This window comes from Leptosomus discolor, chromosome 16, assembly GCF_034619465.1.
Source record: "Leptosomus discolor isolate bLepDis1 chromosome 16, bLepDis1.hap2, whole genome shotgun sequence".
NCBI classification, from domain to species: Eukaryota; Metazoa; Chordata; class Aves; order Leptosomiformes; family Leptosomidae; genus Leptosomus; species Leptosomus discolor.
The window spans coordinates 8252998-8280730 of NC_141406.1; the positions used below are offsets into that span (position 1 = coordinate 8252998).

Consider the following 27733-nt stretch of genomic DNA (forward strand, 5'->3'; position numbering starts at 1 on the left):
CATAGTTCATACATTTAATCACATCAACTATCACCTGGTAACCATACATTTAAAAAGGTCTAATGTATAGAGTATGTAATACCCATGACAGATACTCTTACTTACTTAAGAGTATATAAAGATCAGGATTTATTCACCCTCCCCATCTGCAACTTAATTTCTCATCTCTTCCTGGTACAATATAAATGACGAAAAAAAAAAAAATCCCTTCATTCCATTGCACTACCGCAACCCTATATGCATAGAAAGGCAGATTAATTATCTGTTAACAGGGAAGAGGGGTTTATAAAAGGAATTTGAAGAACCTCTACTGCACATGTAATTTAGATGTTAAGTACATGAGTTCTGTTGTTTGGGGGTTTTTTCCCCAATTTTTTTTCTTGAAGTCACGTCATACATCCTTATACAAACACAACTTGAGTAAGTGCGAGCGAGGTTGTACATAGTACTGTAGACACATTCTTGACCAACAAAAAAGATTCAGCACAAGAGGCTTGAACACTAGTACAGTGACAAGTCTATGCTGAAAGCCCATCTGGGGTGTGGGAAGTAGTGAACGAGAATGCAAAGCACATTTCTGCATATAATGTGCAAAGGCTTGATCTCCACAACTGCATTCAATTTGCTACATGCACAGCCAGAGATGAAAATGAGATCAAAAACAGCTGGGAATGGTTGTCCTGAGAAGATACAATAACCATTAAAAAAAAAAAAATCTAAACATAAAATACAAATACAGAAGCAACAGAACATTGTTAATAATACTAAAAGACAGAAACACACTGTTGTTGTTAAAAGAAGTTTCAAGTATTATTCCAGATCCAATTTCAATCCTACTCACAGGAGAAAATGCCCAGAGATTAGGAAGAGAAATCCACACCAAAGTGTATTTTTAATAGCATACGGGCATGGTCAACAGACTCATCCTTACAACAGCTATTTTAAAAAATAAAAATCTAAACAAAAATGCACCATTCTGATTAGCATTCATATTAAGGTGTGCATTACTGGAAATAGTTGTTTAATTCACTGACCCCAGTAGATGCAATGTGCTGCATCATTTGTGCTCCATTATATCACAAGATATCGTGTGTACACTTTTTAACATAGAAGTATAAATCCTGCTCATAAAATAAGGCATACTTAAAAACAACATGGTATCTACAGAGGTAACTTTGTATGCTATGTTCTCATTCCGTCTCACTGTTCTAGGTATGATGAAAAACAAAAATTGGTCCCAGTTGAGGTTTGTCAACATTCGCTACCAGATGATGATGAAACAGATCAGATCATATGAATCTGCGGGGTGGGTTGTGTCGGGATATTTGCGTGTTTTTTTTTTTTTTTTTTTAAATGGTGCTTGGGACATTTCCTGAACAAGCTCTGCAGAAGGCATGAAAATAAAATCTACATTTTTTATGTCAGCTACACCAGTGTTCCCCTTCATCATCCCTATCCCTATCCAGAAATGCCTCCATATTGCTACAATTTGTCCAAACTAAATTACTTACGTAAGATTGTTCCTTCCAGTAAAGCTGCTATATTCTGTTTTACATTATAGCTTTTTCGACATTTTCACCAGTGTATGCATGCTAGAGAACAGCTGCACGGCAGAAGTACATATTTAGCATACGGTATCAAACCAAAAAAGAAATACAAAAAAATGAACCAGTGTGTCCTACTGGCTGCTCTATGTCAAAAGCACTGTTTGGTCTTCTGATATAAAACACTACAGAAGTAATATTAGCAGAATTCTGTTCTGCTTCAAGTATTACCCCAACTTTAAATGTGATTTTCAAATTTTTGTGCAATTATTTTTGTAATTTAATATGAATAAAAACATCAACACGACTAAACTAAGAAAAGAAGCTGTACTACTTCCACTATAACACTGCACATATGGTAGAAGCTTTAAGTTGAAACAGCTGTTTAATGGACGGAATTTTACTTTTTTTTAAAGTGAATATTAATGTGGTTTCTAGCCCAAATGCAATGGGTAGCGACAAAATATCAGACTACCACAAAATGCAGTTGCAAATATACACTGAGAATCTCCTTCTTAAATATTAATGGCTCTTGAAATATCCATCAGATACTTTTACAAAACATTTCTATTTTAAGTCTAAGGATTTTTTTTAGTTTCTTCACAAGTAGTGCAAATACACTCCTTATTCTTAGGTCTTCCCAAGATATGGCTGGTTTTTGTGTGTGTGATTTCTGTTTGTGTTCTTCACTGAAGTGATACATGGACACTGTAGTCATGAGGATGGAATGCAATGCTTGCTGGAGTTTCTTGTAAAAAAAAAAAAAACAAACCAAAACCAACTACCTTATTCATGTACAGCTGTAAAATTCTACAAACTAAAACAGTTCACACCAGATTCCCTGATGCAAAAGTTATTGATTCCCTGCTATGGGGGAACTGAGAAGATCCCCTGAAACCTTAAGACTGTACAAGCAGTGTCACAGGTTTTTTTTGTCCCCTCTCTACAGACTACAAGTATTCAGTTCTTGAATCGTGTTTGTTCACAAATGTGATTGAATTTCCTGAAATAAAAAAAAAACAAACAACAAAAAGTATTAAAATGTAACAAAGTTCTCAGAAGTCAGGCAACAAAATACTGTGCATCTTTCATAGGTATTTTCAATGTTAAACAGTTTAAAGCAGAACATTTACACACTAACGTATCTTTTTCAGAACCTGTTTAGATTGGACTCTGCCACCATGTTATCTGTAACAGGATTTTCAACATCTCTTCTGCCCAACCCTTGTTAGTTTTATTATGCACACAGAAAACCTGTTATTACAAGCCTCCCTCTATAATTCTGCATACTTCAAACCCAGAAGGCAATTAAAACTGGAATCAGCAAATTAATTTTGCCCTGTGAGCCATTAGTAATTTTTAGACACCATTACACAAGACACCAAGAACTAGAATTAACCAGGCTAATAATACATTTCAACATAAACATGCTCTTTCACTGGCTTAGATTCTTCTTCTGGAACAAAAAAGCAGTTTTTCCTCATTCTGTATTATTTAGGTTTTATGGAATGGCAAGCCTGTCCATGAATTAAATTGATAACACAAATTTGTACAAAGGCACTTCTTCCCAGTTCTCAAAAATGTCACGCTATTCATTCTTTGTTTTTCTCTACTTGGGTTATGCATCCCCGATACACAACTGAAACGGGAGTTGCGGTGTCAAGTGTGTATATACATATACATGTGGAAGAGATGATGCAAAAGAGACCATGAATTTTCTCCCTCTTGCTGAATCAGATCAAAGATTAGAAAGAAACCTTGCTTACATAACCAAACTACTTAGCAAAACAGTTTAGCTTGACAAAAAAAAAAAAAGTAACTGCATATCTAAGAGTGGTATGACAGGATTGTTTGCTTTTACTGATTTCAGGAATTAAGAGCAGCAGCCAGTAAGGTTCTAGCAATAGCTAATGCTTGAAGGAAAAAAAAAAAAAAAAAGAGAAAAAGAAAAAGGAAAAAACCCATGAGTCATTTCTATTCTAGATGGAATTATCCACCACAATATGAACAAAGACGAGTACTGGTGAGTACTTTGATAATGAATTAACTCTCTAACATTTCAAAACAAAATCTCCTCTGGGAATGTAGACAGTCCTGCAATGTGAAGTTACAGCTAGCAGCGGTACGTTGAATTACATCTGCAACTTAAATCCCAAATTATATTTGAAAGTTATTTGGTAAAACCTTCAGAATTTGTAAGAGACTGAGGATGGATATTTTACAAGTCTTTTCTTATGATCTGCTTGCTTGAGCTGTACAGACTGGGTATTTTCAACCTGTAGTACCTGAAATATTAAAGGTATTATGCTAAGTGTGTATCTTCATTGCAGCATTAGAAAGATGCTGTAGAATCTACTATTCATTAAAGCAGTTTCTCAATACAGGGTAACAGCTCATCTTCCTTAAATTGCACTGAGAATTTAGGGAATTATTCATAAAGCAAGAAGGACTTTTCTACCCACCCTAGAACCAGTTAACTCTTAGGTACATAATTTTTGCTTTGTTTTACAAGGCTTTAATATTTGTCTTGCCACACGTGCATCTTTTCTTAAGAATGAAATTGCACTGGTTATCAGTAGCCTTTTTTTTTAATCAAGGACCTTGATTTGTTTTGGATGGACATTTCTCATGAATGACCAGATAGCAGGAGCCCACGTCCCCTAGATGTATTAAAACACTTGAGACAGTAGAAGCTTCAGACTCAGTGTTCCATTTTCACCATATGCCGGATTTCTTAGGTCAGATGTGTAAGACCTAGAAACTCCCCCAGGAACTGCTAAGTCACACCAGGTTCCTAACGTTACATGTTCCACACTTCTCTTGTTTCTCTTGTTGACAATTATTCCCACCAATTTATCCCTTCAAAGTACGCTGCACTTCACTAGAAGAGTCTCTCATAGTTTCAAATGGAAATTGCACAGGGCTAATTATTGTATATAGAGTGTTTTTAAGAAGCACCCAGACATAAGTAAATGAGAAGCTGCTTCAGTGGGAGAATAGCAATGAAGGGGGAGATGAGGGTGGAAAACAAGACTCAAGAAGCGTTAGCAATGGGTTACATCAACTTACGAGTGCTCTAGCAGTGCCCTTCTGACATGCATGAAGAGCTCATTTCAAAGTTGTATTAAAAAAAACCCTACAAAAAAACCCTCAAAGCTCACCCAATTTTGCTTATGCTGCAACAGTGTTACTCATGCAATTTCTGGCACTTCAAAGGTTGGGGTTTTTTTGTTGTTGTTTTTAAAAAGAAACAAAACCCCAAACACCTCCTAAATTCTATAACTTACATGGCATGATGTGCTTTGACCTGAGTTCGACAGTTGCGCCCCCAGTAGCAATCAGGACGTGATGTGACAGTCACTACAAAAAAAGCAAATGAAATGCTGCATTTATTACAAAAGTCATTAAATAAGGTGATGTAGATTATTAAGTCACTGCTAGTGGTGGTTACTCATCAGAGTAGGCTTTGTAGAGAAACAAGACATGATTGGCAAGAAACGACTGTAAACTATATTGGTTCACCTTTCTAGAAACAAAGCAAACACTTAATGAAGGACAAAAAATTAATTCTGAATAGTAGGCTCGTGCAGACTTATGATGAAAGGATTTGGTTCTCTGCTGTCAACTGAAATTTTACCATTTAGTTTAATAGAAACAGACTTTACAATTTAAGACACTGGGCATATGTCTACACATCTTTCCCTATGAAAGAAAAATTTATTAATTTGGTAGAGTTTGGGGTTTTTTCCCCACTTTTACATACATTATAACTCAGCTGTCCAGCAGTCCGTTACACTAAAATGAAAAGCAGTACTAAGGAGAAACAAGCAGACTGCCTCTCATTAGGCACAGCAGCAGAAGCAGACTTCTCAACAGTTAAAGACAGGCAAGCTGTCACTAACAACAGGAACTAGATGGACAAAAGTAACATTTAAAAGTAGACTGTTGGAAGAGCTTCTGCTCCCCACAGATTTAGGATTGAAGGAGACACAGTTTCTTGCATGCAATTTTATACTGAAACTGTAAATGCAACCGGATTTAGAATTAATTTATGAAAAGATTCTTGTTCCTAGTTAAGAGCTGGTAAAATGTGAAATTGTTCAGGAGGTGCATCATTTTATGTATTCAAATGGGAAAAGAAATTAAACTACAGCAACTAGTTCCTGTTGACTATATTTTGGATTTTACTTAATTCCTCTTTTCACTATGCAGATATATTTACTCTACAGATGAGAAACTGTACTGAAAAAAAAGACTCCATTAGGGAGTCTGACAATAACTATATGCAAGCTTAGCAGCCGACAAGTAAAGCAATCAGTACAAGATACTACTCCTGGAAAGAGGCACTGGGCTACATGAAGGTGCTAAAAAACCAAGGATACAACTGAATAACTCTTTAGATGGCTTTTCCCTCTTACTGTGCGAAGCAATCCCCACCTGGCAATTCAGCAACAGGAATATTCTGCCTGTACTGGTAGGCAAGTTCTCGAAAGTTGCGAAGGCCACAACAGTAGCAAAGCACTGTGTTCCCAGTTATTCTGTAATCTGGGGAGAAAAGCAGTTTGTACATAATGTCAGTGTAAGGCTTGAGAAATCAGACTTAACAAAGATGTCTTGATGGCACTGGTTATGTACCCAGAACTTCAAACCTCTTGATGATATTACTGAGCTATATATAGGCAAAGAGTTATACATGTACAAAAATGAACATAACACATACCTGACAAAATAAAAACTCCTCTTTGAAGAGCTAAGAGACTTTCATTTAACATATTTTTCCACGTCAAACCCCTGGATGCCAGGTAATCCTGAAAAGAGCAAAGAAAAATCTCTGACATTAAAGTCATTCACCCTCCAGTATTTCCAAATCTAGATCTAACTAGGATTTCAAAACGGGTTGATGCTGGTTACAAGTTAAAATTAAATATCTTTAACTTAATTAGCATGATCCTTTCAGATCACCAACGAAACCTTCCATTCAGTGTCTTTTTTTCAGAAGATCCCCACTTTTGCCAAAAGAATGCAAATACATTCATTTCAGTCACACTCTCATTTACCTTAAATCAAGATTTCATCCACTTTACCTAATTTAAATAACCCTGTTATGGTATGGGCAAAATATTTTCCATGCAACCTAGCATGAAATTTAACTTGTCTGGGAAAAACTATTTAACAAGCCTTTTTTCCTGGTGTATTTTTAGTGAATTATTTTTCTCTTAAGTAATATTTTGGATATTACACTTTAGACTGTAGAAACTGGCTTCCTAACAAATATGTCATACAAGTAAAATTCTTTTATGATTTAACAACCAAACATATCTACAGTGTGTCCATCAGTCATTTAAACTCAAATTCAGAAGTTTTGTCTAGAATTTTGGCCTTCTTGGCACCTGTCGGACATACACATCGGAGAAATTAAACACCAGGATTGCATGAAAATGATTTTTTTGTTGTTAATTTAGGCTGGTGCTAAATAGAATGCATCTCTAGAATATGACGCCTTCTTGCACAGAGGCTGAAAATGCGTCCAGTCTAGACACAGTAACTATAACTTTGGTCCAGCTCATTAAATTTGCCTTTTAGAATCAGGTGCTGCCAAGTGGCACAATGCTACCACTGTAACTGTTAGGCAGCACATCACTGTCATTTCGTGAGTAAGAACATCTTAAACTTTGTACATTATTATACATCACACACAACGATTTTTAAACATACCTTCAGGATATCTGACTCATAGTGGTTGTTATTTAGGACTCCATCTAAACACTTATCACCAAGATTTATTTCTAATCAGAACAAGAAGAAAAGTAGTTACTATTTCTTCCCCCAACCCTATGGCCCTCACACATTTTCTGATGATTCTGTTGTTTCCTGAAATAACATGCACAGACTCACGTGAGCATCAAGTAAATGACTGCAACATATGCTAAAGCATGTGATATATAACTTCCAGTGGCAAAGACATTGAGATTTTACAGTTTCACCTTTAGTCCACAAACACTACTAATCTGCACAAATTAACAGTGCTATTAAAGCATATTCCACTAGCTTCAAACTGCAGCCAAGTCATTTCAACTGTTCTAATTTATTTTTAAAAGTGTCTAAAACCTTGAGTTTCAGAAGTCTGCATGTTTAAGAGTAAGGTCCTTTTCTGATCAGTTAACATCAGTCAGTTGTTCAGTGCTCTTTACAGATTTGTATGATTCTCTTACCAGGATGAAATGCACCATAATTCTTTTTATACGGGAAAGTGTTATGCTCCACAAGCGTAGTTTTCAAACCAAATATGGTATGAAGATAAGAAGTTAAATCCTCTCAAAGTTAAGACACATACCACTCAATAATTTTTTATGTTTGTGATGAGAGGACACAGACTGTTTCCTTTTGCATGACTGTGCTACAAACTAACCTATTATATTTCTCAATTACCTAAAGTTCAAGACAGACAGACATTATTGCAAAGTGAGCAGGCTCATAAGAAACAGATTATTCCACAATACCACAGAATGGTGCCAAACAGCCAAAACACGCCATCCGAGTGCAGCCCCAGTATAAGTGACAGAAGGGTTGCAGACAAACTGTACCTGTAAAATAACAAAGAAAACCTCTGTAAGGATCTACACACAACAAAAACTCAACAGTTATTGCTCTCATAAATCAAAAACAGTACAGCATGGATAAACTTGGTCAAAAAAAGTACACCTTTCTCATTTGAAATACATTCTACAGGAACAAAACATTTTACAAAGGAAGATTCTTTCACGCTGTCACTACAAGAGTCCAGATAAAAAAATATTCACATAAAGAACACTCTTCAAAGTAAACTTAAGTTTAATTAAAAACAAGGAGAGATTTAGTTCTGCAGCCAAGAGAAAGAAAGAAAGAAAGAAAGAAAGAAAGAAAGAAAGAAAGAAAGAAAGAAAGAAAGAAAGAAAGAAAGAAAGAAAGAAAGAAAGAAAGAAAGAAAGAAAGAAAGAAAGAAAGAAAGAAAGAAAGAAAGAAAGAAAGAAAGAAAGAAAGAAAGAAAGAAAGAAAGAAAGAAAGAAAGAAAGAAAGAAAGAAAGAAAGAAAGAAAGAAAGAAAGAAAGAAAGAAAGAAAGAAAGAAAGAAAGAAAAACTACACACATTGCTGAGGAGCAACATGAGGATTCTGCTCACGCTCTGCTCTTCGGTCAGGCATTGGCTGAAAGCAGCAGGTGCATATTACATGACTTCCTTGAGTAGGACACACATATTCCTGGACAGCTAGATGAGTTAAAAATGGAAAAAAAATGGGTAGACTGAACAATATGCACAACTGCAACCTGAACTAGGAATCTTAGTGAATATTAGCAACATAAAAATCCGAAAGTAACAACCAAGCAACATAATTTTTACAAAGATTCTACAAAAGAGCAGAAAAATGTCATTCTGACTTCTAAACTACGTAGGTGTGTAAAATATTTCAATATGTAGAACAGTTTAAGAGCTATCAACCATCAACAATCTATTTTGGACAAATATACAGAAAAATCATGGTAAAATTTCATGATATTTGCAGAGACACCTATGCCAAGTGGTATTGTAACTCTTGCAGTAGTATCTGTGAGAGTGAGCTTGTTTAGCTCATAATGGGCGTATGAGTTGTAGTATTTTAGTATGCCACTACTGAGAAGATTTTGTGACACTGACCTGCAGGGAAGTTGGCAGATGTAGATGGTGCATCTCCCAGTGCTTGCATTCCTCCTGCTTCTGTCTCTTGGCCTGTGCCAGGCAGAGTTGGAACAGAGTGTCTTCGATACCCTGGGCACTGTCTGCATACTATATATGGTTGACTGAAAGAATAAGACAAGGTCGTAGGAAATCACAGCCAACAAATGCAAACACGACTCATATCCCTATGCTAGACAAGGGTTGGTCATATTTTCAAAGTTTAAGTTTAGAGTTTCTTCATCCTGTAACATATAGAAGTTTACATAACTCATTTCCTCCCAGCTGTGAAGACTGCTGTAGTTGCAACAGATAAAAACTTTGTATTTTGTAGTATTCCCCAAGTAGTTAAAAAAAAAAAAAAAAAAAAGAGCAGTAGGACTAGAAGTGACATGAACAAGAAAAAGAGAAACAAAGCTGGAATAATTATCTACACGAGGAGTTCCATTGCAGCTACACTCATAGGGTCATGGACTGCTTTATGACCTGACAAGTTCTTGGCCTTAAACCTGTTTTCTCTAAAGCAACAGACAATTTGTAACTGGAAAAGGTAATTCCACGTATCTCACATGAAGCTGTTGCACAATTCAGGACAGGGCTGTTGGTCATAAACTTGCTGGACTCCTAAGAAGTTCTAATTTTAATTATTTTTTGTTGAGTGCTCAAGGTTCAGTAGGACAGCCAGGAGAATTGCCAAGGTAATTACCGGTAAGAATGAACTTACCTGGGAACAAAAGTAGGATTCATTCTGGCAATGACCATGGAAACACTATCAGCAATAACAATGTTAGTGAAACTAGTGCAGTTTGTGGGTTTGTGCATTCCAACATAAGTAAATCTAATTCAGCGCACAACTTAAATAGGCATACCTGATATCTGAAGATTCACTGTCTACATCTGACAATTCCAATAAATCTTCAGAACTTCCTTCCTCGTCCGAAAAAGATCTCCGCACCTTAGGTTGCAACATGTCTTGAGTAATTTTGTTTCTAGCATCCATGCTACGTACATCATCTTCATTACGACATTTATCTGGCATAAGAACCAAATTCAAATTTCAAGAGAAGAACACCTCAACCCTTATCCCCACCCTACTTTACTAACACAGTTACAATTACTGTGGTCTCATTTCCATAAAACTATTTTTTGGCTAACAGAGTTCTAGGAGATCTTAGTTAAATTCCTCTCTCTGTTAAGGGAAGCGTAGTACCAGGCAACTTAAGTTTTGTTTTCAAGAGGCCATGATCAAAGTTAATTAAATCCATATTCAGGTATATTTTTCAGAAGTATCTGAGTTTAGGTGGCCTAATCAGTCAGTGTGCCCTATTTGATAAAACTGATATGCTTCTCACAATTAAGTAGCAAAATAAAATTAAGAATTCTTAGCATACCCAGTTATAGTATCAAATCACCTTCAATTCTCACCCAGTATTTGAAATATTACAAGTTATTATGTCATATTAAATGCACTTGTTTTCTTACAGCCAAGTCAAAGAAAACAGCAGAGTAATAAAACATACATAGAAATTTAATAGACATACATCAATTACACAGCTAATGTGTGAAATACATCAGATTCTGTTACGCAGACTGTTCAACTTGCCTGGATGCTGAATCAGATAAGCTTCAACCAAGTTGTTCAATATGTGATTTTTACAAATACGTTCTACTGGACAACGACAAGTTGGACACAGAGAAGATCTTTCCATCCATCCCGAGTAGCAGGCAGCACAAAAAGTATGCATACAAGGCTGCAAGCTGGAAAAGACAAATATAAAAACAATGAAAGGAATGGAGTCAAAATACAAATCTTTCCTTTTTCAGATACATTCATAACACTCAAAAACTGTTTAGCAGTGATTTGGCTATATAGCTTGAGAGGGTGGGGGGAGGGGACTCAGAAGGGCTTGTGAAAACCCTAAATACTCTGGCCTCCTCAGACAGTTGTCATTGAACTTCTATTATTGCCACATGACTACAGCTTTTGTCAATCATACATACCTTACACAGTCATGCAGCAGTTCTTGGCAGATAATGCAAGTCAATGTTTCTTCCATCTTATCCGGTTTCACGTTTGATGTTTTTGCATCTTCAGAGCCAATTTTAATTATACATTCATTTGGAGCTGCTGGTGAAAGATTTGGACAAGCATCTTCATCTAGAAAGACAGAAGATTCCACAGTATGTCATTTTTGAAGTTTTTTAAAATTTATTTTTATTTGTGTTAAAAAAAGACCTGAAAGATATACACTGATTCACTGTTCACTGGCAATGGTCCTACTAAAAGTTCTTGGTTTACACCTAACAGCTTCTGCTACTGAAGGCATTTTCACTGGAGCAGAAATCAAGTCAAGAAGAAGCAAGAAAGAAATGGAAGGAGTGATGACAGCTGACCTGACTCAATTGTGGGAGCACAGAATGAGATGGGAGTTTTGCTTTTCTTATTTAATACAATACTAAAACATAAAATAGCATGGTAAGGACGAAAAAAGTTACCTATCCCCTACTAACATAGCCTTTCAAGACCTTCTAGGTTTGATATGTGTGCATTCTGAATTTATTTCATAAAAGCACAGATCCTTATGTTTCTGTTAATCTCACTGGGCTTCTATGAATTGTGGACATAAGTTTCTAATTAGTTTTTTAAACTAACTTTCAACAATAACACTAAAATAAGAGTGCAGGGTAGGTTGTGCAATCCTGCATACTAGCCTCCTTTTAGTTTCTTCTTAGCAGGTTCCAAACCTTCCTCCTCCCCTGTCCTTTGAGAATCTGATTCTGCTTTTTCTTTGTCAGTGATTTCTGAAGTGATTGCAGAGGTTTCGGTATTCGTATCCAGATTTTCATGTTTGTCATGCAGTGCTCTTAGACACACAGATTCTAAGACTGGGAAAGCAGGCACAGGAGTGAAAACTGAGGACTGTGATCCTGCAAAATAAAAACAGAAACATGAACACGGCTACATACAGGTATGGGACATGTGAAAACAAAAGGTACTCAAACACTGACGCACACACATCAATCCAAACAGCTGAATAGAAAAAAGTGGAGCAAAAAAGCAACGTCTGCATAGCTATACTAAATGCATTCTGAGCCAATCTGACTTATTGGAAGACCTGGGGGGAAATCACGGTATTAGACGTGTAACCCTACTTAAAAACACCATTCCTCTTTAAATTGTATTTATTCATAAGACAACTACTATTCAACCAGGTCTTCCTGACAAAGATGCCAGGCAGAGGACTGATGCAACACTGATCATATGTAACAGGTCAGGACCACAGTGGAGGGCATAGCTTTGTTTTCATAGGAGCATGTCCAAAAAGTCCCAATGAACTGTTGACAAACGCCATTTTCTAGATAGCCGTTTCTGCTCCAGTTCTATTTTAAGACTTCACAGAATCACAGACGACCAAACACAGAATCAGTTACATGGCATTGTGGTATTGCACTTGACAACATTACACAAGATACCGGACTAGGGATCCATGTGGTATATTTTGGCCTCAGAGCTCTAAGCAAGGGAAAGCGGACTGCTGATCGGCAGTAGTTTCTCGGAGTGACTGCATGAGCACGAGCACTCTTATCTACTTCCTTTGTTACATGAGCCACATAGATTTGCCAAGTTTTCACCAGTCCTCCACTACAAAACCATACTGTAAAGATTGAACAGTTTGGGCTTTATGTGCATTTTCTGCCCCTCTGAGCATCAGCAATTCTCACAATTGCCTTTCTCATCCACCAAGATTTACCCTGTCTACTCAGAGAGAGAAAGCTAAAATGCACATATCCACCTGGTATTTTCACTAGAACTGTACAAAGCAAATGCTAAAGACCCAGATAAGGGTAAGAGATTAATCTTGTAAAATTCAAAACTGGACTAACAGTTGATGGGATATCAAACTTCAAATATTTCACACAATTCTTACCAGATGTAGAAGGATTATCCTGCTGAACAGATGCAGACTCAGTAAGAGAGGTAGAAGAAGCATTAAAGAGGTTAGATGTAGAAGTAGATGGCTGTGGTTCCTCATAGCAAGACTGAGTAGCTGACGGTGATGAGGTAATTTGGGTCTCATCATTACTTCTTCCTGTACTTGAGGTATCTTTGGTCACATGGCATTGGTTTTCTACATTAACTTCTACAGTTGGAAGGGAGAAAAGGAAAGAAAAAGATCTATGTGACAGGCACCACATCATGGCTTCAAAATTCCAAGGAACCAAACTCTCTCAAGAGGGTTACATTAGTCATTGGAGCTTAGCTCCTCTTCATGGATCTTGATTTACCTCCTTACCTACTGGTTCTTGAGTTGCATCATGTTTTGTGTTTAAGGATTCATAAAGATAAGCAACATCTGAAAGATTAAAAAATACAGATCAGAATCTTTAAACAAAAATTCACTAACCTTAATCTCACATAAACAACTGTTCACAAGTGGCTGCTTCCCCAAAGTGTCAGACAATGAAGATAAATGAGGGGTCACCTCTATAGTACAATGTTACTCCTACTTAGGTGGCAATTAGGAACAGCACAGCACAGTCTTTTCTTCTCAGGAAACCAGGCAGAGCAGCTTTTGTGTGACATGTAACTTGTGCCAGCCATGGAACCAGAGGCTTAATAATTTCTTAAACCTAAAATCTGCTCTGTGTCAGAACAAACTGTATTTTTACTGATACTTAAATGAAAGGTCTTCGAAGCACCTTATTATTTCTGAGCTCACTTCTCAACTTCTTCAACCAATTTTGTTTAATTTCTTTTTGAAATACATGAACTCTCAAAAATACAGATTAAGACATGCCATAAATTTCATCCAGAAACTAATTCAGTATCTATTAATAAAACCAACTGGATAATACCCATTCCTTCTCCACCTTACTTCAACCTCATACAGTTCCAAAGATTCCCCTAACATCCTTTTTTTTTTTTTTCTTTCCCAATCTCCAGCCTAGAAGCAAATAAGACTCTCTGTTTGTAGCCATCCTTTTTCTGATTAAAAGTTAAGAGTATTGTCTCCTTCAGAACTACTCGGGACAGCCAAATACGTGTGCCAAATCCAAATTCTCTCTCTGTCTTTGAAGATGGATAAGCTGAAAACACAGAACTGGAGGCTTAGTAATTCAAATACTTCTTTACCCAAACAAAAATCAAGAAATCAGTGATTCAGTTCATTACAAAGTACCTGGAAAATTCATGTAAGTGAATTTTTTCAAGTAGCATCAACTGCAATAGTGCCACCTTAGAAAGGGTTTGTGAGATAAACAAGCCATAAGACAGATAAATATAGCTTATCACTGCTTCTTGTAACATTTACATCAGACAGCATAAATCTGTCTGTATATAAATTAACAGCAACTTCATAAAGGAAGAATTTCAGTTGTGAGTTGTACGTATCTAGAATTTTTTAGATTAACAGTTCATATGTCTATTACTTTAAGAAAACTGTAAATACCGTCTTGTTTTTTAAATCAAATATCATGCTGTAAATGTATCTAATACTACACCCTCCCATCTCCCAGTATAACCAATTATCTTCACAATAATAGGGGAGCTTATGATCATACAAAATCTGCCTGTTCACCTTAAAGTTCTACTTCAGAGCTATCAAATACAGTAATGAGAATTAACATTTAAAATGCCTCTTTCATTAAAAGTTTTTTCCAGAAAGCGAGTGTTCTCCACTAAACTTAAATACTATACACTTCACACTTAAAAAGAGAACTGCATGGTAATGGACAGAGAATTTGGCTGGGGCACAACAATACTTATGTAAAAGACAGAGCTTGCCCATTCCTTCTTTCCCCCCATTTATCAAAGTTGAACTCCATCTGCTATCTCATAATAATGAGTGATTAAGTTCTTCCTGTAAATCTTTTCCTTCAGTGCTGGATTTAATGACCCTGTATAACTGAATGAAATGAAATTGTATGAAATGAAAAGGTAAGAAATTAAAATTCTGCTGCCTCAATAGTCATAATTTCCCAAACCATTTATTAACATCTTTAAAACAGATGACAACACAGATCATTCATGAAATCTTTTATTAATTTTGTTCCGTTGCAAAAACTGAGCATTTATACCTAAACCTTGGTCCCCGACTTCTACTCAGTTAACATATGAAACATTACTTTGTGCCCCACAACAGCTTGGCTTATCTAAAAACCTTTGAGGAAGGACCTCCATTAATTTTTTATTTATTTATTTTTAAAAACCCAGTTCTGTTATTTCAATTGCATCATCCCAAAAAGAATTCCTGAAAAGAATTATAGATATGCGAGGCATGATTCTTCCTTAAGACCACACAAATATTTTTCCAAGTTTACTAATTCTACTTTCACTACAGGGCTTTTTTCCCCACCGTCCCCCTTTTTGCCTCTTCCCTCTTTAAAACAAAAAAAACCCAATCCAAAAAAAAACAAAAAAACTTTTGCAGCCTTTCCTTCTGGTGCCAAAAATTGCTTCAATGTGATATATAAAGTATCACTAATTACCCCAGTAATTTGACTTCTAAAAGGAGCATTGGGCACGTGATCAGGACCTCATCAGCTACCATTCCATGGATTAGTTCTTCCAAAACTACTTCTAGGCACACTGCAATTTCAGACAGTTGCTCAGACTTGTCCCTTTAAAAATTGGCACGAGACCTCTTCTACACAGAATTGTTTTTAAACATTAGCAAATTATTTGTCTTAAAATTGAGCAATTCCGTTTTGATTGTACTGATATTTCTTTTCCTCTCATGACTCGAAAAAAGAACTAAGCATACCATTTAAAAAAAATATCATTTACTTACTGTTCTCTGGCTCATTTTTTCTGTAAACAACATAGATCACATCTCCAGTCTGTAAAGGGTATGTCTGCTTCTTAACCACTTTCAGTTTATTAATTACTGTTCCATTTGTACTGTAAAGAAAAAGAAAAGATAACTTAGCATAAATGCTTTCATATTAGATAGGAGAAGGAAAGGAAAACACAAGATACTTTTAATAAAGCAAAACTATTGGCTCCCAAAAAAAATGTAAGCCAGGATTTAAAAAAAAAAAAAAAGTCCGGAAACAAATACAAAATTTATCCCAAAGACAGAAGTGCAGAGCTACTAAGACTTCAAAGCTCATTTACAGCTACTGATAAAGAGATGGTAGCTGACAAACAGACAGACAAAAGATCCCTGACATTTGGCCAATGTCTTAAAATAATTAGATGATTGTTTCTGTACAACATCTCCACCCTTTAAGTATAAACCAGGAAACAGGAGTTCTATTCAAGAAGTTCTAGGTTATGTTTTCCAATTAACACTGGGAATCTCCTAAGACATTCTGTGACAAAGGAACTTTTCCTGTACAGTCAGGGATGCCACACAGCATTAATTCTTCTCCCCTCTTGCTTCAAATAGTAAAAAACCTGAAATTCCAAGGTTACTTAGACTGTTTGCAACTCAAAAGCAAGAAGTTGGTAAGGAAAACCAGTTATATCTAATTAAAAGATGAGTTGGAATGAATTATTTTGATATTAATAAAAACTCCAAGACTCATGGAAGATATTAAATTGGTGAGCGCTGCCAATTAGGGGAAGTATCTCCTTCGCTATGGATGATGTTTTATACACAAGTTATTAGTGTTTTATAACCACATCAAGTTATTGAAGTACTGAATAATTCCAGCTCCGTTGCAATAAGCCTCTTTCAGGGCTGCAGAATTCTAGAATTTCAGACTTCTGCCATTCAAAATCTCAGCAATTAGTACCAAATATAAACAAACAGAAATCTGCTTCTCCACTTAGCAGAGCAAGCTGCTGCATGAAATAGCAGCAAACCTCTGCTGCCACCTCCTGGAGACCACCACTTGTGCCCAGGACACAACCCAGCCTTCCTCAAACAGACCTGGAAAAATCTCTTGTCATTTAGTAACATGCAAAGAGAAAGAAAATTAGAACTTTGTATCGTGACCTTTTTGAACACAAAGTCAAAAGCATTACATTAAAAAGTCAAAAGGAAAAGCAAGCCCTTTTGAATCACTACAGCAAGTCTTGATCAAGGTATCAGTCTTGCTCTTACCTCTGCAACGGTTTTCACTATCTACATGGTTGAATCAACTAATTCAACATAAATAACAAGATACAAAAAAATAAGAATCACAGAACGTTTGGGGTTGGAAGGGACCTCTGGAGATCGTCTAGTCTAACCCCCCCACTAAAGCAGGATCACCTAGAGAAGGTTGCACAGGATCACGTCCAGGCAGGTTTTGAGTATCTCCAGGGAAGGAGACTCCACAATCAGCCTGGGCAGCCTGTTCCAGTGCTCTGTCACCCTCAAAGCAGAGAAGTTTTTCTTCATGTTCAGGTGCTCCAGTTTGTGCCCATTGCCCCTTGTCCTGTCACTGGGCATCACTGAGAAGAGTCTGACCCCATCCTTTTGACACCTGCCCTTTAGATATTTATAAGTGTTGATAAGGTCCCTTCTCAGTCTTCTCTTCTCCAGGCTAAAGAGCCCCAGGTCTCTCAGCCTTTCCTCATAAGAGAGATGCTTCAGTCCCCTCATCATCTTTGTCGCCCTCCACTGGACTCTCTCCAGTAGTTCCCTGTCTCTCTTGAACTGGGGGGCCCAGAACTGGACACACTATTCCAGATGTGGCCTCACCAGGGCAGAGTAGAGGAGGAGGAGAACCTCCCTTGAACTGCTGGCCACACTCTTCTTAAGGTACCCCAGGACAACATTGGCCTTCTTGGCCACAAAGGGCACATTGCCAGCTCATGGTCAACTTGCTGTCCACCAGGACTCCCAGGCCTTTATTGACAGAGCTGCTTTCCAGCAGGTCAACCCGTAACCTGTACTGGTGCATCAGGTTACTCCTCCCCAGGTGCAGGACCCTACACTTGAACTGTATTAGGTTCCTTATTAGGTTCCTCTCTGCCCAACTTTCTAGCCTGTCCAGGTCTCGCTGAATTGCAGCACAGCCTTCCGGTGTATCAGCTACTCCTCCCAGTTTTGTATCACCAAAATCCTACTTTAAACATCAAGAAACAAAAATCTTTGGGTCACATCAATATTTGCTCTATTAAAGAATGTCCAAGCTTCTCCTATACACAAGAAAAGTATTTTAAGCTTGCCTTTTTACCTCAGGCATGCAGATGTTGACTAATCTGAGAGACATCAGCACCAACGAACAAGCAGAACAGAGACATCACTAAAAGAACATCAAAGTTCAGCAGTTAAAAGGAAAAAAGAATTTTAGTTAGTCTGTTAGAAACTATACTCATTTTTAACTTAACATTGATGCTAGTGGTAATATACTAAAAAGATTATGTTGAAGCAAAAATTGTACCTCATTCAATTGTCAAAGAAACAGTAAAGCTCACAACAATCCCTGAAACCTGTTAGAGGTCTTTTAACAAAACTAGGAAACATCAAGTTTGACCTCCTTAGTTTTCCAGAAAGTAAAACAGACCTTCTTTTGCTGCGCTTGCAGCCCAGAAAGCAAACCGCATCCTGGGCTGCACCAAAAGATGTGTGGCCAGGTCAAGGGAGGTGATTCTGCCCCTCTACTCTGTCCTCATGAGACCCCACCTGGAATACGGTGTCCAGCTGTGGAGCCCCCACACAAGAAAGACATGGAGCTGTTGGAGCAAGTCCAGAGGAGGGCTACCAAGATGGTCAGATGGTTGGAACATGTTTCTTAAGAAGAAAGGCTGAGAGAGTTGGGTTTGTTCAGCGTGGAAAAAGAGAAGGCTCTGGGGAGACCTTATAGTGGCCTTCCAGTACCTGAAGGGGGCCTACAAGAAGGCTGGGGAAGGTCTTTTCACAAGGGCCTTCAGTGATAGGATGAGGGGTAATGGTTGGAAGCTGGGAGAGGGCAGGTTTAGACTAGATGTAAGAAAGAAGTTCTTCACCCTAAGGGTGGTGAGGCACCACCACAGGTTGCCCAGGGAAGCTGTGGCTGCCCCCTCCCTGGCAGTGTTTAAGGCCAGGTTGAATGGAGCCTTGAGCAACCTGGTCTAGTGGGAGGTGTCCCTGCCATGGCAGGGGAGTTGGAACTAGGAGATCTTCGTGGTCCCTTCCTACCCAAACCATTCTATGATTCTATGGTAATGAAACTGCTAAACTCAAGTAACAAGAATTGTCTCTTACTGAGGTTTAGCTTCTACAGGCAATTTCTAATCCCAGTATTTCAGTATACATAGGGAAAAAAATGTCACAACAATGTATTTTATGAAGTTACTCTGTCATGACTGCCAAGTTTCAAGATGGTTATGAGGGACAATAAGTCAAGTGAGGTATTATTGGAAACAGAAAAAAAAAATTTAAAAAATCATCACACACCTAGTAACCACTCGTGCTTGATCTCACAAGGCAAGCTGCAGAAACAGCCACCCAAGACCCTAACTGTCAAACTGACCACAAATAGCCAAACCTTTTCAGTTTTGTACAGCTATACAGACTTCAGTGAGAGCTGACTAATTAATTATCTGGCATCCATGGACCGAAATGAACTGGGAATAAACTGATACCACTTAACACAGAAAACCATAAGCTTTTCTTAAATACATTAGCAAACTGAAGTAGTTATATTTATATCTCAGCCAATAATCAAAGGGAAAAAACCATCCATCTACACCAGATAATTGTATTAGTCTTTCATTTCCAGTCTCAGGCTTTAGCATGAGGCATTTAACAGATATGTGGACATAATAGATTAATGTTGTGGGTATTTTTTTAACCAGACATACACAATAAATTATGACATTTCTACATTCCTCTGATGTTTCAAATTAAAGTAAGGTCCCCATAAAATAAGTAGAAAGTACAATGAGAATCCCAGATATGAAGGCCATTCATTAGGACTTAATATTGAATTGACACCAACTGGCTGCATAATTTTTAAGGTGGGGAAGAAAAACAGTACTATCAGATATAAATTGTCTGTGTTGTGAAATAATGTCACAAAAGGTCCCAATATCACTTTTCTAAAGACTGGAAGAAAAAAAAAAGTCAGGCCTTGACTCAATTCCAATGTGGTTGATGACTCAACAGTTTGATTAATGAACCACACATTACCTTTACTTCCCAATCCCAACTGTTGTGCAGAATTGATGTGAACAGCTACATTTCACTCAAAATCGTCTGACTTTTGAAGTCGGTGAATGATCTAGGTGTTGTAAGATACTTTGGTATGCTTCCAAGAAAAATGCCAGACTGTTATTTTTTAGTAATTACTAGTGTCCATCCAGGAAAAGAATGTAATTTACGGTAAAGCTTCTGGGTTCATAGTTATCTGCTATTTAAATGCATATTATCCTGAACACATTGTAAACTGAAATGAGTTTTGAATTCTATTAAGTTACAGAATCCCTTCTGTACTGTGTCATTCTCCATTCTTTTAATGTTCACAGAAGTAGGTCTGACTGGTAGGGTGAAGAGACTTTGGTAGCAAAAAGGACACCAGCGCCAAATGAAGATCAACCTCTGATTTACCCAGAATATCTGCTTGCCTGTCACATGAGTATCAGTCATGTGTAAATAGTTTCCTGCTCTGAAACATCACTTAGAATCCTTAAAAAAAAATTCCTAGAAGACAAGAAGAGGAGGTCTTTAAGAAAATTACCCTAGTTGCCCTTAAAATTTCTTTTTCAAAATGGAGACTCTTATGATTGCTTTTACTTAGGGCAAGCCAACTAGTGCCTGCACTGTGTTAGGTTAGCTTGTACAATTTGTTTTCTTTCATGCAGTATAAAGCAACTAGTGCATGGTCTGGAAATTAAAGCAGAAACATACTCCAAAAAAGGGTGAGTCTGTGAATATTTTATTGTACTATTTCCTAACTTGGCTTTTATTCCTACCAAACTTCTATTTACTCAATAATTTTGAGTTCTCTACACATTTTCTTTCACCTGCAAATTCTTTCCAAAGTAGATCCAAGAACTCATTATGCTACCAGGGAGATAAAAAGCTGTCTACATATATTTGATGATACTCTTTGGTTTAGCTACAATACAGAAACAAAGTCCACTCACTTCAACTGTCCCACACTAGCTGCCTCCTTCAATGCATTCCTCTTCACCAGAAAAATCTGAGCTTGACCACAGCAATGTTTCCAAACTATTTTCCCCTTCAAAGAAGAAAAAGCTGACATTGTAGTATTTTTCTGGGACTCTGGGCATCTGTATGGCCAACTCAAACATTCTTTCAGCCTGCTTGATTTTTTGGAGCTTATCTGATATTCAGCACAACCATTGGAAGACCCAGAAGACCAGACAGTCTTCTGCAAGTAGCAGTATCAACCCGTTTTGTCTCTTGATTCAACAAATGGTAGCCACTCACAGGCAAGCAGAACACATAAAGGACCTTACTCTTTTTTTGTTAGATACAAAGGAGTACAACATGCATATAGTGGTCTATATATGCAGACTTTCTATTACACTACCATTGTAACAAGCCTCGCCTTCTCATTAATACATCATACAGAAAATAACTTTAATTTGGCTTTGCTAGTTTTCTGCTGGCTGCACCTTCTGCCTCAGGGGGTGGAGAGGTGTGTGGAGGGGGGAAAAAAAAAGGTAGGAATGTTTCTACATCATTCACAATTTCTTTAGCTTGTATTATCATGACATTGGTCTAAACCAATTCTACCAGCTACATGCAACTGAAACTAAGGACAATTTCTCAAGCTTAGACTTACAGCTACACTCTGAGACTGCCATTATAGTCAAACGCGGCCTGATTTGTTGTTTGAAATGTCTTGACATTTGTGATAACATTGGAGAATGACAATTATAAGCCATTTCCTAGACATCCCAGCTAGGCCTGATATTTTTCCCTAAAATTTACAATTCCATCCCACAAGTTCTGGGAGTGTAAGCCCCCCAGGGATCTATCCAGGGTCCTCTCCTGGTTATTTTCTCTAGCTACAACCTAGAAGTGGAGACAAAATCCACCCACAGACATCAAGCTTGTGGATGACACCAAAGCAGGGGCAGAGCTGGGCGGCCATTCAGAGGCACTTAGGCAGGCTAGAGGAACAGGCTGATGGGAACAGCACGACATTCAGAAATGACAAACCCCCAGGCCTGCACCTGGGATGCCATAACTACCTGCAACAGTACAGGCTAGACACCAGCTAGCAAAGGTTCTTGGTGGATTGTACAACTAAGCATAAGATCATACACCTTGGACTTATGCCTAGGCTTAAGTTGGCAGCATACCTTGGCAGTGACGAAGGCCTATGGCACGCTTGGCTGTATTAACAGGGGTGTAGTCAGTGATTATTATTCCCTTTTACTTGGAACTCATTAGTCCACGTCTAAAATATTACATCTAGTTTTGGGTCACCTAGTACAAGGAAGGTCTTGATAAACTCGAGCAAGTCCAACAGATAGCCACCGATATGGCCAGACAGCTGGAGCACAAGACCTACGAGCTAAGGCACCAGGGGAACCGGGCTTGTTTTGCCTGGGAGAAGGCAGCTTGGTGAGCAGGGGACCTAGCAGCAGCCAGTACCTATGAAGAAGTTACTGAGGTGACAAAGGTCATAAATTGAAATAAGGAAGATTCAAATGGACACAAGGGAAAAAAAAAAAAAAAATATCACTGTGAGGGTCGTTAAGGTCTGGAATAAAGGCCCCATGAGGCCACAGAACCTCTGTCTTTGGAGGTTTTCAGGACCAGACTAGAAAAAGCCTAAACAACCTAGTTCAAATCCATCTTTGACAGAGTTTGAACTAAGTGACCTCCTGAGGTCTCTTCCGACATGAATAATTCTGTATGTTTCATTTTAATAGAGGAAAGAAAAAGAAATGCATAGCCCACATAGATATCTGGAAGTGAGTTCCTCACCCTGAAAAAAGACTGCTTTTAATATCAACATAGCTACTGATTGATCAAGAGACAGAAAAGGAGCAGAGATGCAAAAATTCTACTGAAGAAAAAAAAGTCAACTAAAGCTCCTACATTCTGCCAGTGCCCCCCAAAAATGTGCATGCCATTCAATTAGACAGTTCAAAGGTTTTCAGAATATTCTTGGAGGGATTTTTGTCAAAAGCTCAGCAGGTATTTGATACTAACCCTGAGCTACCTATTTAATTGCATTCTGGTATGTTGGATCAGGGATTTGGCACGATACCCTTCAAAACCTCAAACATGAAATTTCCTCTTTATGTATGTACATCAATATATTTTGAAGCGTCTTCTCCGTCTTTGGGTAAAATGCCTTCCAGACATGAAAAATGGGGGGGAGCTGGCAGAAATGTATTATTTATTTCTTTACTGACTGCAATAAACTGGCAGAAGAAGAATGCGGTTTACAGAAGCATTTTAAAATGTCACAGAATTCTTGAAATGTAATAAACCAGAAGCTTTTGACAATCTTAGACAAAACATCCTGTCAAAAATGAAGCAGATGAAAATTTGAAGAGGGTTACAATATCCTCCTAAGAAATACCCTTCCATTCAAATTCTTACCGCAAATTTTATAAACGAAACCAGAAAACAAACTAAAATTCATTGGAAGCCACTCACAACCCCTGACGTGCTATCTGTACTCGCACATTAGCCTTAGAACTCTACAGGAAATAGCCTCACCAGTATAGCAAGTTCACTGGCCTTCAGTATGTGAAGAAGTATGTAATTAACTTTATATACTAAATTAGGGGCTTTTTTTAAGAGTAGTTCCAGTGAAGTATGTGCTTCTACCTCTCTACATTAAGGACTTTAGTTCTCGCACCCCTAACTTAACACAGAAACACTCAGAAAAGAAACTAATCATTCTGGTTAAACAAAAGAAACAAAACAAATACCAATAGTAGAAATCTAGCAAACATATTTTATTATTAAGTTAGACTGAATAGGCTCTAATCTCCATCTGACACACCCATCACAACTGCTAGACTACTACAGTGCTTATGCTGTATAGTCTATGGATATTTTAAATACCAGAAAGATGTACAACAAGTACAGATTTTTACTCCACATCTGTTTTATGCTTTGAGATCATCACTGCAGGTATTTTCATCCCTACTTAAGTGCCTGAAATGAGACACACTCATGTTTAGAGCTTTTAAGAATGCTGGCGTCACTTTTTTCACAAGTCTAAAGAAATACGCTACAGAATCATTACATCAACAGTATTTCTCATCCAGTAGACTATGAATTCCTTTGTAGAGAAAAAAAAATATTTATAAAGAGCCAAAAAAACCCCAAACCTAGATGTAAAAGGTGGGAAAAAAGAAACAAAGAAGAGAAGGATTTACTATTGATGGCTCAAGCAATACACAAGATATTACTTCACAGACTGAAAAGAAGAGCAGAAGTTCACAGAAGAACCAACCTTGTATCTTCCAATGACACCTGACCAGATTCTTCATCCACTACAATTTTACAGTGATCTCCAGACACCAACTTGTTGCCAGGGAACGATAAATCACAACCTTAAAAAGAAAGCAGATTTTCCAGTGTGCTTAAAAATACACATTACACAGACAGATCAGCATTCTACATGGCTATAAATGCACAACAGACTCATGTACATCTGCACTAGTTCAAAACTACTGGCATATAGGCAGCAACACAGTCTAGTACGTTACACATAAATACAAGTGGTGAGATAGCCCTATGTACTGATACCAGCTTATTTCAACTGTTTCAAGATGGCTTAGTTCTCTTCCCCCCCCCCCCAATCCTAGCCCTTACAAATGGAAACCAAATGACACTTACTCTGTTCTAGAGCAGTACAGAGGTAAATTCACACTTATTTGAAGTACTCAATCTAATTCTAGTGCCATACATCACAGTGCACCCAGCTCTTTTCCCACATCACTGTCACACTGTTGCATTGCATTTCACTTCTGCTTCATTCTGGTATATTGGGCGGTAGTAGTAGGCACCAACAGCTGATCAATAAAAGAGTATTACTGTTCTATATTAAAGACTTTTTCTTTTGTTTTTAAATAGGAAAACTTTCCTCATCTCCATTGACAGCATTATTACATTAATAAAGCTCAAGGGAGATTAAAAATCCAGGACGAAGATTTAGGGATATGCAAGAGAAGTGTAATGACAATGTTGATGTGATAGAAACCTTCCCACCTACGACGCCAGAGCTCTAGGCAAATCTAGTATTTTTACTTCGCTTTAACATTGACTGTTCAAGGCAATGCTCAAGGTTTCCCACTAATCTCTCTCACAAATGACTCGAAGTACTTGCTTACATGAAAGTTATAATTAGCAGATGTGATTCACTTCCACCTGTTCACACTGTGGGTGCACTGTATCTCAGCCTGGAAGAACAATGTATCCAGAAGGAACGTAGTAGCCACTATACACGCTGGTGACAGTTCATCACTATCTACTCCTAATACTCAAGGAACAATCAACAGCTACAGAGCTAACTGTTGCCACGCAACTTGTGATGCTAGGAAGCCCACTAGAAATGAGAAGACTACATTTTATTCAGGAGTGTGCCAACATTTCCCTTCTATTCTACGGAGTTAGACTTTCATAGGGGAGCAGGAAGGACAAAATGCTTTGAATAAGCACTTCTAATGCTCCTGAAGATTTTCTAAGTAATATTTATAACTCAAAGCTTGGTATTCTTGTAACCACTCATTTTATTAATCCATAGCAAACAGTTATGGAAGTAACAGAACATGCAAAAATTCATCTTTTTTCTGCAGGACAACCTTCAACTAGACCTCAATTTGAATAATTTGCCTACAACTTAGATAACGCTAACCAATCTATATGTATATTACTAAATGTAAATAGGCAAAACATTTTTCCTACAATATATTATCTGAATTTCTCACAGAGCTATAGCATCTGGTGTTTGATCAAGACTATTTACAGGATATGACTAGTCAGTCAAATAGCTTGAACTGATTAACAGGAAACTGAAAATTAGTGCTGTCAGGGCAGAGTAAAAAAATTAAAACACTGCAATGATTATGTAAGTAAGCATGAAATCCTTTAAAATAAAGGCAAGTAGGGAAAGCCCTAGACTCTGGGAATAAAGCTTTCAAATCCACTCTCAGAGAAACTTTCAGTACTTGGCAATCTTTATATGGCCAGAAGAATTAAGGGCTTTTACGTGGGCGTTTTCTTTTCTGTGAAGCACAAGCATTTTGCATTGCAGTTCCAACTTATTTTAACCACAGAAACGAAATGGGAACGCAAACAGGACCAACACACAGAAACTCTTCTGAATCAACAATCGTCTTTTCTTACTTGTACAAACTATCACAGACAACCTAAAAGGCATATTCACTTTTAAACGTGCACATGTCACAAGCTGATAAAAAAAGAAAAGGTCAGTGCAAAACCTCCTCTTCACACAGAGCCAAGAGATAAATTAGGAGTAAGGGACTGCCTAGCAAGCGCCTCCAACAGTTGAAAGCACCAAACCGAACTAGTTTCAGTCCACCTTCCAATGTTTGAAAGGCCAGGAGGGGGGATCGCCGCTCTCCCCCAAACACCGCCCTGTGCCAGCGCAGCGTGTCCCTGTCCCACCTTTCTTCCGCCCAATTGTCCATTCTCTTTTCAGCAGCAAGACGTGCGGCTCTGCCTCCTCAGCACCCAGCCGGATCAGCTTCCCCCAGGGCTGCTGCTGCTGCTGGCTCTGCTCGCCTCCTTCCGAGTGCTCCATTTGGATTCACATCTGACAAAAAAACAAACAAAGCGAACCGAAAACCCACCATCACACAGGACCCGGGGGGGGAAGGGGGAGAGGGCTCGCCCGGGGCCGGCAGCCCCCTCCTCCTCCTGGGGGCCGGGCCCTGCGCGCCGCCGCCTCGCAGCCCCCACACCCCCGGGGGCTCCCCCGGCCCTTGCCCTGCCCGATTCCTTTTGTGTGGAACGGGAAAGCCCTCCCCCTAGGCCACTCGGCCCCCCCGCAACCAGCCCACCCCCTTCCCTTCGCCCCCACCCCACAGGGCCGCTCCCCGCCTGAGGGGGAGCGGGCTGGGGCGGCCTCCCTCCGCTCACTTCTCTCCCTAACTTTCCGCCCTCCGCCCCCAGCGGGCCCCGCTCCCCCCGGCGGCGAGGGGCGGCGAAGGGAGGGCAGGGGGTGCCGCGCCCCCCACCCCCCCCCCCCGGCCGCCTCCGCCCGCCCCCTCCGGCCCGGCGCCCCCCCGCTCGGCGCCAGCCCTTACACCCAGTCCCGCGGCCGAGGCGGCTCCTGTCAACAGACATTGCCACCATCAGCTGATCAGGGGTGGGCGGGGCCAGGCCTGCCATTGGAGGCGGCGCACGGCGGCCCTAGAGCACGCACCGCGGGGAGAGGCGGGCCTTCCGGCGCCTACACCACCGAGCCGCGCGAGCTAGAGCGCCGCATGTTCCGGCGAGGCCGCGGCGCGCCGCCGTACATAGAGAAAAGAAGGACGATAGTGAGGCTTGGGCGCCGGAGACGCCTCGGCGGACATCTTGGGTGTGGGCCAGCTCGCCGGCGGGGCAAGGCCCTCGCCGCCATCTTGGTTGCGGGCGGATGGAGCGCCTCACAGCGGGTTGTGTGTGCCGGCAGGC

General features: G+C 38.9%; 1 protein-coding gene across 5 annotated transcripts; it reads right to left on the reverse strand.

Moving 5' to 3' along the window:
- CHFR (checkpoint with forkhead and ring finger domains) lies at positions 1-26952 on the reverse strand. Of its 5 annotated transcripts, none has more exons than XM_086474024.1 (17): positions 26723-26952; positions 24546-24645; positions 16025-16134; positions 13529-13588; positions 13163-13375; positions 11979-12161; positions 11235-11391; positions 10837-10991; positions 10103-10265; positions 9216-9358; positions 8670-8789; positions 8045-8128; positions 7260-7330; positions 6265-6352; positions 5982-6089; positions 4832-4904; positions 1-2547 (listed from the first exon to the last, which is right to left on the reverse strand). In XM_086474024.1, exons 1-17 carry the CDS (start codon positions 26856-26858, stop codon positions 2505-2507), a joined length of 2007 nt encoding a protein of 668 aa, XP_086330150.1. In that variant the 5' UTR covers positions 26859-26952; the 3' UTR covers positions 1-2504. The 5 variants fall into 5 exon arrangements, with proteins under 5 accessions (XP_086330150.1, XP_009949265.2, XP_086330153.1 ...); XM_009950963.2 differs by having other exon boundaries at positions 11946-12161; XM_086474027.1 differs by having other exon boundaries at positions 11946-12095; positions 13154-13375.
- Positions 26953-27733: the final 781 nt, after the last annotated feature.